Raw genomic sequence first — 19,935 nt, 5'->3', positions numbered from 1 at the left:
TGCTCTCAAACAAGTTATTCTTGCACTTTTCGGAAGTCCAAAATGATATCGAGAGCCTGCAAACTTCGCACTGAATATCAAGTTTGTTAGCCAGTCCAGTCCTTGCAGATGAGTCCTCAAGAGATGCTAATTTGCCCACCACAAACCTCACATGCCACAGCATCTTGCAAAACTTGTCCTAACACACTCAAATCTAAAAGAACATAACCTAAACTACTTTGATCTTTGCCAATAAATAAATCCTCATGGTCTCCAAGTTTCCTCTCCAGAGCACTAGTAAGCGTGTCCTTATCATGGGTCTGTGAAAAACCAATTTCAGGATCAACACTGGATTCAGATTTTGTGATATGCTGATTTCCATGGAAACATCGCTTCTTAAAACAACCCTCTCTTTTCGTCATGTTGAAAAGAGGTATAAGAGTGTAGAATAACACACCAAACCACAAAGTTTTTGGTTCAAAACTTATGAAACACGACAACCACAAAGTAAATAAACAAATTGCATGTGCTATACCGCCATTTCTGTTTACACAGTGCATCCAACCTCTTAACACAAACATTAACATGATTTCAAGGAATAAATAGCTGAAAACCACAGCCTTCTAGATTGAATAGTTCAAGAGATAGAGATACTTAGGCAAGTCAGTGCAGAATGACCAGATAGTTTTACACACACACTATTAACTTTGAAATGATAAAAACTACACTTCCAATTGGAATTTTTTGACAAATAATGCATCAAATTATTCAGGAGAGATCAAATATTAATAAGAGATAATAATCCGAAAATGTCACTTTTTGACCAATTCCGCCATACGTACTCCCCTTAAGATGGGACTGACTGTTATGTAAGCAACAGGTATATCATTCAGATATCAAATGACTAGCACAACACTGACATAAGGTACCATTACTTTACTTCCTTATTTCACGATGTTACAAACATTTGTAAATACGGGTGCTTTACACTACTTGAATGACAATACAGTTCCAAGAATCATTATTACTAATGTTAATCAGACCTCTACAGGTAGAAAATAAATCTTTAACTATTGCAGGTAGGAATGTTATCGGAGGTAGCTGGAGCATTAAGCTCGCATGTTAATAGTCTTCCCTCCACCAGGTCCCTTTCCTCAGAAAATTCTAAGCGAAGACCAGAGAGCTTCACAGCCATCGATCTCTTATGGCGACCTACATCACAACGTTTCTTTCGTGGCCTTTTCCGTTTGGTTGGCATTGGTCCTTTTGGATTGTGCAGCTTAAGGTGAGCCCGCAGAGTAGTCTGAAGCAAAAATACAAAATTCACAAAATATGAACTGTCATGTTAGAGCTCTACAAAACTAGCAATGTATGTTTTGATTCACATCATGCATATGCAATAAGTTATCACCAGGACCTTAAACTTTTATATACAAGATGTCGCAACTAACCAACAGGAAGAATATGATTAACAGTTGTGAAGTTATAGGTACTCATATTATGAACAGAGAAATAGAGAATTTAATTCTTACCATTTCAAGAAGCAAAGATACCTCTACAATTTAGACAAAGTTGCCGAAAGTTTAGCTCATGGAAAACAAAAGCCAAAACAGTGGCTCATAATAGTACACACACCAGACTACACATCATATCCATTTCCCTGCTGCATTCTTTATATTTTATTATATAATTACCACTTTATGGTAAAGCATATGACTGCAGCATGCTGCTGAAATGGAACAAACTAGTTTGTTTAAAACAATATTAATGAAAAACATGAAATAAGAACTGAGTTTAACAAAAATTACATTCTTACTCTACCACTGAAACAGTTACTAGCATTGTCCTACACGACTAAAGCATTTAGCTCCACAAAACGGAATATTTTAAAAATACGATCAGAAGACACGCACTTCTGTTTTCATTTAACCAAGTAAACACCATACAATCAAACATCACTCAAGATACCTACAATGAAATTTACCTCCTTCATAAAATAGGGAGTGAAGTCAATAACGGCAATCTTCCTTTACCTTTTACACATAAACCAAACATAATTTCTCTCTCTGCAAAGTCTGTGAAGTACCGCTATTGTCTCAGTCTTCCTCATGTCAAGATCGTCCATATAATTTTTGTATCATTATTATCCATTTGCCATAAGTTGGCATGTCATCTTCAAGTTGCTTAAGTAAATGAAACCCATTTTTTTAATTAAAACTAGTGTAGATACTTTTTTTTTCATGGATAAAACAGTTCAACTTTTGAATACTTAAAACCAAAATAATTAATATGCTGCAGGCCAATGAGTAATGTTTCAGATACCCCTTGAAGCCTTTTGCAGTAGCATAACTAGATAAAACAAAATTGATTTTCAAACCTTATCAACTGAGATAAAATTTTAGATTTTTATAGCTCTTGTTGCCATCATCCTTTTCAAAGTGGGACAAGTTACGCTACCTCTTATGAGTGTAAAGGTGTCAGGTAACTTCTCTTCCCACCAACCTTTAACTGTCAAACATTTTTCTCTCTTTCTGTTGGGCGCCCAAAACACAGAGGGACAAAGGACGTGCGCTGTAACTCAGATTAACTGATAAAACCCACCCTCACGAATAAAACGCAAACTAAAGCTACTGCTGAGGCATTGTCGCCCAACACCGCAAGTAGGGTGCTGGGAAAGTTAAAAGTCCGCCACAGAGTGGCTAAAACTGGGCAGTCCAGAAAGAGGACAACGACTGTCATTTGGGAACCACAACGGCACAGAGGTAGGTTCTCGCAACAGAGGATAACCATGTGTGAGCCACATATGGCCAATGCGGAGCCGACAAAGGACAACCAATTCCCTGCGAGAAGCCCGCAGGGAAGACTTCCACACATCCACAGTCTCCTTAATGACATGGAGTTTGTTGTGCATACTGTTATGCTACTCTGTCTCCCAAAGCCGAAAAACCTTGCGGCGTTAAGACAGAGCACAGGTCAGTTTCAGAGATGCCAATCTCCAGGAGTGGTTTCTGCACAGCCTGTTTGGCCAGCCTGTCAGCAAGTTCATTATCTGGGATTCTGATGTGTCCTGCGGTCCACACAAACACCACTAAACGACTGGACTGTTCCAGGGCAGAGATGGCCTCCTGGATGTTCACTACCAAAGAATGGTGAGGGTAGCACTGGTCGATAGCTTGTAAGCTGCTCAGGCAGTCCAAACAGAGAAGGAACGACTCACCAGAACAGGAATATATATACTGAGGTGGACGAGATATGGCCACAAGCTCTGCAGTGAACACACCGCAGCCAGCATGCAAGGAATGCTGTTCAATATGGCCTCTCTGGACACAGGCGAAGCCAACATTGCCATCAGCCAACGACTACTCGCTGTAAACAACTCCAGGGTCCCAGAACATGTCAAGAATCGAGACGAAATGACAGCAGATAGTAGCGGGGTAACAGAGTCCTTAGGGCCACGAAAAAGGTCCAGACGAAGCTTCAGCCAAGGTGTACACCATGGAGGTGTACGTGAATGGACCTCAAGTACAGGTGGTAAACGGAAGGACTCCAGTTCGCAGAGAAGGGATCGAATGCGAAACACAATCGTGTGCCCTGACCTGGGCCGCTGATGTGGGAGATGAACTTCTGAAGGTGCGAAAAGGAGACGGTAATTTGGATGCTGAAGAGAACTACGAATCTGTGCAACATAACTGGTGAGCAGTTGCGCACGTTGGATCCACAATGGAGGGACTCCGGCCTCCACTGGGACACTGATCACGGGACTCGTTCTAAAAGCTCCCGTAGCTAGGCGAACGCCACAATGGTGCACTGGGTCGAGTAAACGATGCTGAGGGCGCCGCCGAACTGTAAACCACGCTCCCATAATCAAGGCAGGCGTAGAGCTGCAGCAGCGTAGAGCAATCTGCACCCCAGTTGGTATTGCTCAGGCAGCAGAGAGCACTGGGGTGCTGACAGCACTCCCACTTAAGCTGACGAAGGTGAGGTAGCCAAGTCAACAGTGAATGGATTATCATTAAGATAAAGTTTAGGTTCCGGATGAACAGTACGACGCCTACAGAAGTGCATGACAGAAGACTTCGCAGCTGAAAACCGGAGGCCATGGGCTAGAGTCCATGACTGCGCATTGTGAATGGCTCCCTGTAGGTGCCACTAAGCAACACCAGTACTGGAGAAGCAACATGAAATGCAGAAGTCATCCGCATACAGAGAAGGGGAGACCGACGGTCCTACAGCTGCTGCTAGGCCATTATTGGCCACTAAAAATAGAGATACACTCAATACAGAGCCCTGTGGAACACCATTCTCCTGAATATAGGGGGGGGGGGGGGGGGGGGGGGAAACTATGGGAGGCACCATCTTGGACACAGAAAGTATGGAGCTACAAGAAGTTTTGGATAAAAATTGGGAGGGGGACCCGGAGACCTCACTCGTACAATGTGGCAAGGATATGTCATTACCAGGTCATGTCGTATGCTTTACATAAGTAAAATTGGCAACCAGGTGATGACATCTGGAAAAGGCAGTTCGGATGGCAGACTTGAGGGACACAAGATTATTAGTGGTAGAGCGACCCTGGTGGAAGCCACTCTGACATGGAGCCAGTAGGCCACATGACTCCAATCCAACTGCCGACACACCATATCTTCCAGCAGCTTACAGAGAACGTTGGTGAGGCTGATGAGCTGACAGCTATCCACATGAAATGGATTTTTACTGGGTTTTAGCACTGGAATGATGCAATGGAAAGATGCCATCGTACCAGATCCGGTTGAAAATGATGAGGAGATACCACTTGTAGTCAGATGAGAGATGATTAATCATCTGACTGTGGATCCGATCTGACCCAGGAGCAGTGTCGGGGCAATGTGCAAGGGCACTGCAGAGCTCCCACACTCTAAACGGGGCGTTATAGGGTTCACTGTGGCGTGTATTGAATGAGAGGACTTTCTCTTCCACCCGTCGTTTGAGAGTGCGAAAGGCTGGGGGGTAATACTCCAACGCAGAGGCTCGAGCATAGTGCTCAGCAAACTGCTCGACAATCGCGTTTCCATCCGTAGAGAGCACGCCATTGATGTTAATGCCATGGACACCTGTTGGGGTCTGGTACCCATAAAGACATCTGATCTTCGTCCAGACTTGGGAAGGTGACGTATGGCACCAAATGGTCGACACACACTTCTCCCAACACACCTGTTTCCGTCATTTTATAAGCAGACAAACGCGGGCACGGAGCAGCTTAAATGCTGTTAGGTGCTCGAGGGAAGAGTGCCGCTTATGTCGCTGTAGAGCTCGTCGACACTCTTTATTTGCCTGAGCAACTTCTGGCGACCACCATGGGACTGTCATTTGCCAGGGACACCCTAGAGAATGAGGGATCATGTTTTCCCCCGCAGAAATTATCGTTTAAGTGACCTCTTCAATCACAACATCGATGGCACCATGTGGGGGAGATTCAACGGTGACAGCAGAGGTGAAGGCTACACAGTCTGCCTTGTTTAAAGCCCATCTGGGTAGGCGTCCATGGGCATTACACCAGGAGAGTGACAGAAAGAAGGGGAAGTGGTCACTACCAAACAGGTCATCATGTGCTCTCCAGTGGATAGATACTTGAAGTCCTGGGCTGCAAATCAATGGACAAGTAACTACCATGGAGTCACACTGAAATGTGTGGGGGGGCTCCAGCATTTGAGAGGCAGAGGTCTAGTTGGGACAGTAAATTTTCAACATATCTCCACAGCCAGTAAGCATGGTGCTACCCCACAAGAGGTTATGGTAGTTAAAATCTCCCAAAAGTAGGAAAGGTTTAGGGAGTTGATCAGTCAGTGCAGCCAATACATTCAGGGGTACCGGACCATCTGGAGAGAGATATACATCGCAGACAGTTATTTTCTGCGTCGTCGGTATCTTAACAGCCACAGCTTCAAGAGGGGTTTGAAAGGGCACAGGTTTACAGCATACTGAGTTCAGGACAGACACAAACTCCACCTGACACTATTGTATTCACTACGGTTCTTGTAATATCCCTTATAGATGCGGAGGGCAATGCAGAAAGCAGGTGTAAAGCTTAACAGTTGTCGTAGCTGGATAAAACCACCGCAATTCTACAGGATGATGATGTGTTCGTGAGACTGGGAAGACATGAAACACTCAATGAGGCTGTCTACGCCTTAGGGTCACCGACTTATTTTCTGAACAGGCTATATCCATTGTTTCTGAGGGTCTGGGGAGATCTAGGTCCTCAGCGGATGCCAGAATCTTCACTTCATCTTCAGACGCAGAGCTTGTAGGCAGTGGTGGTGCGGGTGCCACCGCAATTCCCTTGATCTGGGGGTCTTCTTTCTGGGTTTCTCTGGCTAGGAGGGCTTCACTGATTCAGTTTCCGGGACTGAGGATGATCATGAAGCTCTACGACCAGCTGCTTTTGAGCACTTCAGCCACTGGCGGGTGTCATCTTTCCCACTAGCAGAAACCTAGGAATGGTGTGACCCAAGGGACCCTTTCCTAGTCAGAGGAGCCGAAGAAAACTTACGCTTCTCTGGCTGAGAAGTGGGGACAGGTGTCCCCAATGGTTGGGGGTCCAGTGCTCCTGAGGTAGGTGGTGCCGGAGCAACAGGAAAGGAAGTGCTCCCCAACATCTAGGGGGCAGGTGTAGTCTTCCAACTCTGAGAGCTGATTGGAACTCGTGCAACTGATGGGGCTACAACTGTTCTCATAGCGGCAGCATAAGAGGAGGTCATAGCCACAGGATGTAGGCGTTCAAATTTCCTCTTGGCCTCAGTGTAGGTCAGTCAGTCCACGGTCTTTTATTTCATGATTTTCGTTTCTAGCTGTAAAATCCTGTGGTCTGCTGGGCAAAAGGAATGATGCTCTCCGCAGTTGACACAGATGGGAGGCGGGGAACATGGAGTATCGGGATGGGATGGACATCCACAATCTTGACATGTGATGCTGGAAGTACAGTGGGAAGACACATGGCCGAACTTCCAGCACTTAAAGCACTGCATTGGAGGAGGAACATATGGCTTTACATCATATGAGCAGACCATCACCTTGACCTTCTCAGGTAATGTGTCACCCTCAAAGACCAAAATGAAGGCAACCTGATTCTCTCTCAAACCCAATGGATGCGCCAGACGAAATGAACTCCTCGTTGCCCTAAGTTGGCACAGCTCGTCGTCAGACTGCAAAAGAAGGTCCCTGTGAATTATGATACCCTGGAAGATATTTAAGCTCTTATGGGGTGTGATGGTTACAGAAACATCCCCCAGCTTGTTACAAGAGAGTAATGTCTATGACTGGGCAGAGGATGCTTTTTTTTATCAAGACTAACCCTGACCGCATTTTGGACAAGCCCTCCACCTCCCCAAACTTGTCATCTAAATGCTCTACAAAAATCTGAGGCTTCATTGAGGCAAAGGAGTCCCTATCAGCTGTCGTATATACGATGTGCCGGGACAGATAAGGTTCGCTGCCATCCTTAGACTGGCATTCCTCCAATGGTGTGGCCAAGGAGGGGAATGATTTAGGATCATAATTCCTTGCATTGTACTGAGACTTGGAAAGCTTAGAAACTGCTGGCGTTTCATCACCAGCAAATGAAGATGTGGTACACTTCAACACCCATCATCCGCTCTGATGCTACCCACTCCGACCAGTGGCCCTCCCCACGGGCACCACCCAGCTGCAGCAAAGGCCAGCTGGGAGGATGGCCATTGCCGGGAGTCCCGATGCCCCATGGTGACGGGCATCTACACCTTGGCATACGTTGGGACTTAACAGTGCAGGCACCAGCACAGCGATCGCTGTGTAGTCAGGGGGCCTACAACCAACAGGGTACATGGCAGCCCCACCACAATGGACTGGCTACCATGCTGGATATGAGGTGCAAAGAATTCCATGGTCGTCGTCGGCACAGAAAACTACACTGCATAGTGGGTGGAGGAAATCGCACCCAGGAAGGTGTCCTGGCTCAAGAGATGGAGGATGAGCGGGACTGCAAAGCCACGATGAGAAAGTGGGCTAAAGATCTCAATGCATGATGGACACGATGCACCACGTAAGGCGCCCTTCCCCAATCGGCTCCCTCTTTGGGAAAAATTTGAGAAATGGAGGTCAAACCCTACAGGGGACCATCACATAAAAGCCAAAACATGTGAGACTCCTTTTAGTTGCCTCTTATGACAGGCAGGAATAGCTCAGGGCTATTCTAACCCCTGGTCCCGCAGAGACAGTGCTGTAAGGAAAATGTTTGTTTTTGTCTTTCAAATGACACTTCACTTTACTGTGACAACTGTGAGGACTAAACAAGGAACATTTTCATTGTTACTAAAATATACATTATTCAAAAATTATTGTAAGAACTGTGCTACAGGACTTGTAATAAAATTAAAGACATGACTGATGCAAGTAGTCTGCACTGTAATGTCAAACACTGCCTTGATTTGCTTTCTTCTGTTAGTTACTTTTGTCCAAATTACACATGCAACAATTTAGCTGTCGATACGAACTGCCTCTTTCCAAAACAGCAATGATATGTGACATTTTTTGTACAGTTCAGGTGCTTCAAATTTGCTTGTGTCACTCTGGATATTAGCACTATGCACTGCTATGCACTCTTCAAAGCCAATCACATACTAGGCAGGAAGGGCCATACAAACCTGTCATTAAGTGGTTCTTTGTATAACAAGAATGAGTAACTACACACACACACACACACACACACACACACACACACACACACAAAGATTCTGTTCTGACAGTACATTTCTTTCGTTGTATTCTTCCTGCATAAAAATTTCTGGGGGGGGGGGGGGGGGGGAGGGGAGGGAGGGGTGGTTTCAACATGTCTGACTGGACCATTCCCTTGTCAGATGTTAGTGCAATAGGTACACACAATCTCTGGCAGCAAGCTCGACACCAGTCCACCACCAACAACGGAGCATGAAGCTTTGACAAAGCCAGCCACTTGTGCTGGTTCAAAAATGGTTCAAATGGCTCTGAGCACTATGGGACTTAAAACATCTATGGTCATCAGTCCCCCAGAACTTAGAACTACTTAAACCTAACTAACCTAAGACATCACACAACACCCAGTCATCACGAGGCAGAGAAGATCCCTGACCCCACCGGGAATCGAACCCGGGAACCCGGGCGTGGGAAGCGAGAATGCTACCGCACGACCACGAGCTGCGGACACTTGTGCTGGCTGAAGAACCTTAGGCAAAAGGAAATGGATAATATGTCAAAAAGTGTCCACAAAAGCCTCCACAATTTTGTCTTTGAGGAATGTTTGGAACCACAATTGGCCTGCCTAGTCCAAGGATTTGTCACTAAGAACTGATACAACATGTATTTCTGGCATGACAAGATATTCCTCGGGATGATGTTTGGAGACTCTCTGCTTCCTTACCATGAAGAATACAACAGTGTATATGTTCCAGGGAGGAGCAGTAACACTTTGTACTGATGATGACAGGCATCAGTTGCGAATGGAATGAAAGTTTAGGCATTTAATACACATTATGCGATTAACATCTTGACAAAGTTTGATAAATATCAGATTGGTCTTCAGTTAGTTATGTTATTTGTTCCATACATCATTAGAATTATTCTTCTATCGAAATGATGTGTAACAAGCCAGTTTACAGTGTATGAGTAATTGATCAGTGTTAACATTAATGAGCAAATTATTTTTTTTATCCTACTCATGCAACTAAACTTAAAAGAACAATTTTTCCCCCATGGTGCAACATTATTCGTATCAACTTATTATTCTCATTCTTCTACAGTGTATTGTGTACTATTTTTGCTACTTCCTTCAATGATTCTCACTTAACAGTATGGAGCAAGTTTTGCATGAAAAGGTAGTACATTCATTACACCGCATTGCCGTGTGTCTGTACCAATATGTTAGCAGCATATTCTCTCTCTGCAGTAAACTAGCTTTTACATACAAAACAACTCGTGAAAAGTATAGCTCGTAACAGTTTATGTGGAAAAAGCTTCTTTCTTTTCTATTCATCCACAGCTTCAGAACAAAACTCGTTTCAAATGTTCTTGCACTTCACTGTGATGTGTACATCAAAATGCTCACCACGATTATAGTGAAACCATGAAAATGTTACTCAACATTGGCAACATAAGAAAAAACAAGCTTCCTTCTCAAACGACTTGTAAAAATGTTCATTTGGAATTTATGAATTGTTGGATATTCCAAAATTCATTGTTAAAATTTGTTAATTCTTACAGTTCGTCTATGTTACAAGCACTTTTCATATACTGGGAAATGACAAAAGAAATAACCAAAGTTGACAGACACATCTCACAATGTTGTGTATGTAAACACAAGCAGTCTCTGATGAAACATACAGAAAGCTAATACATTTTGTAAATTTTTCTTCTTCACTGGACAGAGCTTTTTTTCATCCCTGGCTGGCCTTTAGGCCTAGAATGTGAAGGATGGGATGACTTGGTCACTGATCTGAAAGTCTTCTGCATTCAATTTGAATGACTGTTCTGTTTATGATACATTGCCTAACACAAAAGTACTAGATTCGGTATCTTCGAAACTGAACGTATCAGCGATAAAATACAGGAAGCAATAGGTTCTTTACAATTTGAACAAAAACAAGACTACAGTTATAAAGAGTTGAAGGATTTCAGTGACTTGTATAGTGTGCAAATTGCTATGAAAACCAAAGACAAATCTCAAAAGAAAATTAAAGTTCAAGGAGAAAAAACAAAAATGTTGTGGTTAGCCGACGACACTGTAATTCCACCAGTGACAGCCGAGGACTTTGAATGCCAGTTGAACAGAAAGGATAGGTTTTAGATGAGATGACCACCAATGAAAGTAAAACGAGGGTAATGGAATGTAATCAAAGTAAATCACTGAGCGAGATGTGCAGTGGCTAGCATAGTGGACTCACCTTCGGGAGGAGGACGGCTCAAACTGATCCCTTCAGGCCATCCAGTTTTAGGTTATTTGTGATTACCTTAAATAACCTCAAGAAAATGCCATAACAGTTCCTTTTGCACATTCTTGGAACATTCTGAGCTTGTGTTCCATCTCTAAAGATCTATACGTTAATGGGATATTAAATCCTATCTTTCATCTTTCCTCCCTTTTCAAAGTAAAGTGAATGTACAGATGAAGAACAGACTAGCATGGACAGTTGCATCAAATCAGTCTTTCAACTGAAGACGAAATCATCTTGTAAAAATTATCTACGTTGCTTGAGGTAGTATCAGCAATATAGCTTTATTTCAATGCAGTTTGTAACTTTTTTTTTATCTGAAAATTTAATAACGTATATATTATCACCAATAGGTTGCAAACATGTTATGATTCCTTCATGAGGTTTCATATTTTTCGCAACACTATTCTTGGAGCTTTTGCATGTCCGCACTCTGGACATAACACTAATAAGAAGGTTGTCTTATAACCCTGGTCTCCAACAAAGAGCGTTCAGAAAACTAGGTTATTCATCAACAAACACAGATTAATCTCAAGGGAAAAAAAAGACACCAATCAACTAATCAGTCGGGAGCAGGTATGCATGTTATTCATTTTGGTCATCAGATAACAAGAAAGGAAGGATGATTACAGTTTAACATCCTATCGATGATGAAGTTATCAGAGACACAGTAAAAGCTCAATTTGGGGAGGGTAATGAGCCGAACTCTTTCAAAGGAACCTTGCTAGTGTTCACTCTAAGAGTTGCAAGGAAATAATCGAAAACCTACATGTTGATTGCCGTCAGAAGATTTGGGCCACAATACTCCCGAATAAAAATGCAGCGTCTTAGTGATGCACTGCATCATTCGGTGATATTAGACAACAAACTGGCTTCTGAAAACATACACGCAAACTATGCTCAGTAAGCGGATGTCCTATCCTTTTAATGTTTGTCTTGATATAGACCATTTCTCATCAGTCAAACACAACTCTAACAATACTTAACAATTACGGTACCAGTACTCCTTAAAAATTAATTAAAAAAGTGCTTAACCCTTGTGCTAACACACAATCCATCAATTATTCATATCAGCATATTAAATATGGCCTAAAACAATATATAATGCCAACAACATGTGGTCTTTCCTATCAGAAAAGGAAATTTGTTATTAACCACATACCATGCATCTGGACTTCGGTGATCTCACGGGAACCGGCAGTGTCGCATGGTTATATTGTGGCCACAAATATCTTAACTGTCAAATTCTTGTCTGTAAAAATGTAGGCCATCACCATTTTTCACACCATCTAGTTAACATAAAAGTGATTTAGTACTATAAAAAACAAAATTGTAGATAAAAATAGCAATAAATAATAAAGATACAGACATACACTGATCAACCAAAATATCAAACATCTGTGTAATAGCATGGTGATACTCCTTTGGCATTATGAGCAATTAGCTATGACACAGATTTTAAGAGTGCTTTACTACGTGGTTGAAAGAACATAATGCTGAATCTTCACACAAAGGTCAAAACATGTAACAGAGTATTGGCAAGTTTTCACCAATAGGCTTCAATATTGTATTCACTAACATTCAGAGTGTGTGTGAAGAGGTTGGGAATACTATATGCTGCTTACTATGCTTCTGAATACTTATGCCTTCCCCAGCATTTTAATACAGTCTGCATGATGAATGTTTTACACTATTGAATGTAATATGTATGTCCAAATCCTACACATCTACTACCAGTTTCTGTGTGGTTAGAACAATTCCAGCAGTCTTGCCATTTCTGTGTCTCTATAAGCCACTTTTGAATGGCAGGGGAGTGTTTGGCTTTATTTAAATGTTGGCACCTGAGAACAAAGCCACACAAATACAGCGCCATCTATGGATTGTTTATAAAGCTATAGAAATCACTGTTTTCGTTTGGTAGTTATAAGGCTGTGAGTGAAAGCAAACAACAATGGCTTTGAAAACTGTTGCTCCCACTAGTTCTAAAGTTTGTGCTGTAATTTAATTTTTGCATCTGGTATGGTCTAGGGCTGCTTAATCTTGTCAGTAGTTTGCCTACAAAGGGTACTCAATATTTTAATTATCACCTAAAAATATAAAGTTACATTTTTTTATTTATGCTGGTACATGTTTGCAAAAAATGGCTCTGAGCACTATGCGACTTAACTTCCGAGGTCATCAGTCACCTAGAACTTAGAACTAGTTAAACCTAACTAACCTAAGGACATCACACACATCCATGCCCGAGGCAGGATTCGAACCTGCGACCGTAGCGGTCGCTCGGTTCCAGACTGCAGCGCCTAGAACTGCACGGCCACTCCGGCCGGTTACGTGTTTGCAGTCCTGGTACACAGTAAAATCTCTGAGCCATAGTACTGTAACACGCAATTACAAGAGAGATAACAAACAGAACAGCCCACTGATGAAGTTGATCATACTCTGATGATTTATTTTCAGAGCAGTGGAAATATTGCAGAAGTATCAGGTCAATACAGATGGCTACAGGCATCACCTGGATTGCCCTGACGCATATACAACATTTTGCCTGCTGTGAATACCTGCGGGGTACTCCATTTTATCAATGGTTGGTGCTATTTTGTTTTCGCTCATCTAGTAGCATGTTACAGTACTATGGCTCAGAGACTTCAGTGTGTACCAGGACTGCAGTCATGTACCAGCATAAAAAAAAAAATTATGTAACTTTATTTTTTGAAGTGATAACTGAAACTATGACTACCTCTTTGATCCAGTATACAGACTAATCAAACTGTAAGACAAATGGACCTAAAACTATAATCTGATGAATTACTGGTGTTCCGACTGCTCCATCAGCTACATGATTTTACATTTAACAACTTCTACTCTACATAAATTTTACAGAAAAGCTCTGAAGTGTGTGCAAAATGGGTACCAAAGAAGACCAAAGAGTGTGAACTGGGTGAGAACTTTTTACCACTGTTGAGAAGATGAGAAAGATGATGTATTGACACACACACACACACACACACACACACACACACCAGTGCTGCCTGAATGCAAAATGCTGATACTTGCAACACTGTGATGACTGAAAGCACAATGCTGGGACTGCAGTTTCACGATAGCCAGGGATGAAGGGTCATGTCAGATGGAGTGGGATGGGAAGAAAAGATAAGTGGGGAGCAGAAGGGAGAGTTGAAGAAGGGAGGCAAAACCTTGGAGAGAGGCAGCAGATGTGTGAGATAAGAATACAGGAAGAGGAGGAGGAGGAGGAGGAGGAGGAGGGAGGAGGAGGTGGTGGTGGTGGTGGTGGTGGTGGTTTGTGGGGGCACTCAACATCAAGGTCATCAGTGCCCGGACATGTTCCCAATGTTTCCAGTTTCAATCTCGCCACTTCCCGTATGATGATGAGGACAACAAAGACACTCAGTCCCAGGGCGGAGAAAATCCCCGATCCAGCCAGGAATTGAATCCTGGACCCCGTGATCCAGAGCCAGCAACGCTAGCCACTAGACTCCGAGCTGCGGATGGAATACAGTAGGGAGAAGCAGCAGATGTATGGAAGAACCAGCAAGTGCATGAGGTAAGAATGAGATGTCTTGGCACTAGAACTGGTGAGTTTGTATAGCACATAATGATGACGACATGGAGGAGTGGGTTAGGACTGGATGACAAAACAGAGGAAACAAAGACTGTTGGGAAGAGGGTGTGGGCGTAGGGGGTGCGTGGGACTAAGGCCAGGAGGACTATGGGAATGATCGATGTGCTGCAAGGGTAACTCCCATCTACACAGTTCAGAAAGTCTGCTGCTGAAGTGAAGAATCCAGATGGAACGCATTTTGAAGCAACCATTTAAGACCACATTTATTACACTGCCCAGCAACCCACACCACATCCAGGTCCATCCATATACCACAACCACTACCACCCCCTGTCTGTTAAAGAGATTTGTGCAAGACCTGTACCATCATCACTCTAGTGCAACTTACTCTTGTGTCACCACAGGCTTATCCTATCCCATCATAGACAAGACCACCTTTGAAAACAGCCACGTCATGCAACAGTTCTGCTGCAATTTCTGCATAGCATTTCAAATGGACATGACCACTAACCAACTCTCCACCAGAATGAATGGCCACACCAAACTGTAGCCAAAAACACAGTTGACCATCCAGTGGCAGAACATGCTGGTGGGCACAACATGCTTGGTTTTAATGGCTGTTGCACCCACACCATCTTCGTCACAGTTTCTACCTTTTCTGTTCTAACAGCTGCTTCCAACCCACCCCCCCCTCATCATTGTCATCCTGCACTGCATAAACTCACCAGTTCCAGCACCTGTGTATCACATTCCTATCCTTTTGTGATGTATCATGCAGCGTAACTTGCTATGACAGTGCGAGAGAGAGAGAGAGAGAGAGAGAGAGAGAGAGAGAGAGAGAGAGAGACACACAAAAATATTGCATAGCAATCTGATTGCTATGCAAAAGAGCCCTAAAGAATATTTCTCCGTACTTTGGTTATCACTTTCAGCTCAACACGCTATCTGCAGCAGCTGGAGCAGATTTCTACAACAGCGGAAGCATGTAATCGCTATCAGTTTCACACATCGCCCTGTGTACACTGTATGTATTTACCCACAACAGTGAACATACAGTTACTCACACACATAGAAAGACAATACAAGGTGGTGTGGGAAACATTTCAGTATAAAGGTCCTGTACAGCTAAATAGTAATTAGCCTAGTAGCAGTAGTAAATAAATTTATTTTTTTTCAAAGGAGCCTTTATACTGTGCACCTGCTGCCTTACTGCAGGCCATCAGACACAAATTCCCAACTTTCCCTTCCACTCTCCACCTCCTTTTTCACCTTCCCCCACTACCTGACAACTCCTTACCCTAATTGTGTGTGTGTGTGTGTGTGTGTGTGTGTGTGTGTGTGTGTGTGTGTGTGTGTAAGGGTTGGGTAGGGCGGGGCGGAAGTTCACACGCATGCTTGAAAGGGGATTGGTCCAAATGCTAGCGATGTTTTCATTCTTCTTTGTGCACTTGTTGGCACTCCATGTGTCTGCTATTTGGTAAGTTGTTATCTTTATCACTTAATTATTTACATTCTGCTAGAACTTTCCATTCCATACCTATGAAATTGAGACATTTCATCCAATACTGTCACTATGGGAAACTGTCCTTCCAAACACCCCACTACACACTCTGCAGACATGTGAGATAACAGAACTATTTCTCTATGGCTTTGATATCTGTTTTGGCATACTTCAAACTGCATGGCCTAAGAATATTCATTCTGAAATAAGAGGAACTCACAATGTTCTGGGTAACCACTGCACGTAACGATAAGTACAAGCAAAATGTTCAAGCTGACTGAAATACTGCATTAATGATTTATTTTAGAAAGTAACTGGAGAAGCTAAAAAATAAAAATTAACAATCAAATACACAGATGTTACACATTAAAACTTTAAGAGATAGTAAAAAGAAGGTAACTTAACATATAAATACAGTACAGCTGACCTGAAAAATGAAATCATGTGGATGCAAAGAACACATGTGGCAACAAAACAATCATTTTCAGTATTTAATCAATTATTTCTCAAAACATTAACCCTTTTTTAGCTGCTTGTTTAAACTTTGGGCCACAATATCAGTTGACTGGAGTATTCCATGGTTTTCGTGTTTAATTCATAGCTTTATGAGTGACTTAATTATTTCAATTTTGTTATATGTGTACTTGTCTTATTTTCAGGCCAAACTGAGTGACTCTGGCGAAACTGCTCTTACAATCAGCTGTGTCCACTTGTTAATACCAAATTAAATTTTTATTAAATAAAAAAGAATCTGTGTGAGCATGGGTGTTCTCACTTAAATACACTCCTGGAAATTGAAATAAGAACACCGTGAATTCATTGTCCCAGGAAGGGGAAACTTTATTGACACATTCCTGGGGTCAGATACATCACATGATCACACTGACACAACCACAGGCACATAGACACAGGCAACAGAGCATGCACAATGTCGGCACTAGTACAGTGTATATCCACCTTTCGCAGCAATGCAGGTCGCTATTCTCCCATGGAGACGATCGTAGAGATGCTGGATGTAGTCCTGTGGAACGGCTTGCCATGCCATTTCCACCTGGCGCCTCAGTTGGACCAGTGTTCGTGCTGGACGTGCACACCGCGTGAGACGACGCTTCATCCAGTCCCAAACATGCTCAATGCGGGACAGATCCGGAGATCTTGCTGGCCAGGGTAGTTGACTTACACCTTCTAGAGCACGTTGGGTGGCACGGGATACGTGCGGACGTGCATTGTCCTGTTGGAACAGCAAGTTCCCTTGCCGGTCTAGGAATGGTAGAACGATGGGTTCGATGACGGTTTGGATGTACCGTGCACTATTCAGTGTCCCCTCGACGATCACCAGTGGTGTACGGCCAGTGTAGGAGATCGCTCCCCACACCATGATGCCGGGTGTTGGCCCTGTGTGCCTCGGTCGTATGCAGTCCTGATTGTGGCGCTCACCTGCACGGCGCCAAACACGCATACGACCATCATTGGCACCAAAGCAGAAGCGACTCTCATCGCTGAAGACGACACGTTTCCATTCGTCCCTCCATTCACGCCTGTCGCGACACCACTGGAGGCGGGCTGCACGATGTTGGGCGTGAGCGGAAGACGGCCTAACGGTGTGCGGGACCGTAGCCCAGCTTCATGGAGATGGTTGCGAATGGTCCTCGCCGATACCCCAGGAGCAACAGTGTCCCTAATTTGCTGGGAAGTGGCGGTGCGGTCCCCTACGGCACTGCGTAGGATCCTACGGTCTTGGCGTGCATCCGTGCGCCGCTGCGGTCCGGTCCCAGGTCGACGGGCACGTGCACCTTCCGCCGACCACTGGCGACAACATCGATGTACTGTGGAGACCTCACGCCCCACGTGTTGAGCAATTCGGCGGTACGTCCACCCGGCCTCCCGCATGCCCACTATACGCCCTCGCTCAAAGTCCGCCAACTGCACATACGGTTCACGTCCACGCTGTCGCGGCATGCTACCAGTGTTAAAGACTGCGATGGAGCTCCGTATGCCACGGCAAACTGGCTGACACTGACGGCGGCGGTGCACAAATGCTGCGCAGCTAGTGCCATTCGACGGCCAACACCGCGGTTCCTGGTGTGTCCGCTGTGCCGTGCGTGTGATCATTGCTTGTACAGCCCTCTCGCAGTGTCCGGAGCAAGTATGGTGGGTCTGACACACCGGTGTCAATGTGTTCTTTTTTCCATTTCCAGGAGTGTATATTGAGTTACTGTCAGGTGAGACAATGACCGAACATAGGTTTATACCAATTGTGTTCACTTGTTCCCTAAATCTTGTTCCTAAGTTTGTGTCTGGGTAACATATATCCACACAAAGAAAACAATTTTTTTTGGGTTTAATAATTCTGAAAGAAGATTTTGCACATTCTTTTAACATTCTTCATAAATCCAACAAATTTAACTGCATCGTACCTCCTGAAATGACAAAGCTCAAAAGGAATGTAACTTTTGGTTATGTATTAATACGACAACTAACTACACACTTGATATCAAAATCACCAAGTCACAACAGTCAACGGAAAAATTGCAGAGTAATAGTTATGAATTCATTATAGTTACAAATTGGTTGGAAATAAAATAAAATCAAGAGTCGTGTGACAATGACCAAAGTACACAGTTTCTTATTTTATCATATACAAAGCAAAAGGGGGTAATGTACAATAACAGTGTAGGGAAAGACAGATTCCTACATGTCCTAAAGAAGACACATTAAGTTGCAGACAGGTACAACTAAACGACACTTATACAAAGCCCTCAGCCGCAGCATCCATCAGCAAACCCCCCCCCCCCCCCCCCCCCACACACACCATTCATACACACAAGCAAACACACCTCATGCACACATGACTGTCAACTCCAGCATCTTGGGTCAGTAAGCAACTACCACATGGCAAACATGCAGCAATCTGGAAGGGGTGGGGTAGTAGTGTATGGGTCGTGAAAGTAACGAATGCTGTCTGGCGGAGTGTGCATGGACTAGGACGCCAACAAGTGCAGCATCAGGAGGATGTGAGGCATGGAAGTGCAGAAATGAGAGGCGAAAAATAAGAGGAGTGGGGAAAGGTGGGTGGGTGCGCTGGCAGAGGGCAGTACATAAACAGAACTGGGGACGAGAATGAGGAGGAGATGACAGCACAAAGGGGGTGGAAACTGTTGGGTGGATAGTGTGGGGACAGTATGTTACTGTAGGGCAAAGTAGACAGCCCTGTAGCACAACATGCAGCTAAACATAACATACTTGATTTCAATGGCAGCTTAGTTGCCCGAGCCATATGGATCCTTCATTCCACCGCCAACTTTTCTGAACTGCGCAGATGTGAGTTATTCTTACAACACATTCTCCGCTCCTGTAATTATCCTAGCCTCAACCTATGGTAACATACTGTCCCCACACCCTTCACCCAACAGTCCCCACACCCTCTGTAATATCACCTCCTCCCCATTCTCATCTCCCAACCTTTTTATTTGCTGCCCTCTGCCAACGTGCCCAACCATCTTTCCCTGCTCCTCTTCCTTTTAGGTCCTTTTTTCCCCACCTCCCTGCCCCACAACCTCCTGATGCTGCACTTATTGACATACTAACTGCTGCACACTCCCCACCTGTCCACTATTATCCCTCCCATTCCCTGTCCCTTCCACATTGCTGCTTGCCTCCCATGTGATGGCTGCATTCTGTCCCAAGATACTAGAGTTGGTAGTCGTGTGTATGAGGTGTGCTTGCTTGTGTGCATTTGTATTTTGCTGATGGAGGCTGCGGCCAAAGGCTTTATGTAAGTGTCTTAATTGTGACTGTCCGCAACGGAGTTTATCTTCTTTATGGTAAGTAGCAGTCTGTGTTCTCCTACATTTTTTATATTTCTACCTGGAGTTTTACATACAATTAAGTTTCACATT

At 43.8% G+C, this 19,935-nt stretch overlaps 1 protein-coding gene across 3 annotated transcripts in view; it reads right to left on the bottom strand.

The window, feature by feature from the left end:
• Positions 1-900: 900 nt before the first annotated feature.
• The window catches only part of LOC124605646 (transcription factor IIIA-like), a 68,327-nt gene continuing 49,292 nt past the window's right edge, over positions 901-19,935 (bottom strand). The window contains exons 8-9 of one of the 3 annotated variants that reach the window (XR_006978667.1): positions 12,118-12,207; positions 1,145-1,282 (exon numbers count right to left, since the gene is read on the bottom strand). Coding sequence is in view for 1 of the 3 variants with exons in the window: in XM_047137468.1 (XP_046993424.1) it covers positions 1,046-1,282 (237 nt within the window). In the remaining 2 variants the exon portion in view is untranslated. Of the gene's footprint in view, positions 1,283-12,117; positions 12,245-19,935 lie in introns of all 3 variants that reach the window. The other 2 variants (XR_006978668.1, XM_047137468.1) reach the window with 2 other exon arrangements.

The sequence above is a fragment of the Schistocerca americana genome, chromosome 3, assembly GCF_021461395.2.
Source record: "Schistocerca americana isolate TAMUIC-IGC-003095 chromosome 3, iqSchAmer2.1, whole genome shotgun sequence".
Taxonomy (NCBI): domain Eukaryota; kingdom Metazoa; phylum Arthropoda; class Insecta; order Orthoptera; family Acrididae; genus Schistocerca; species Schistocerca americana.
Note: the sequence above shows the minus strand (reverse complement) of the source record. Positions and strands in the feature narration are given on the sequence as shown.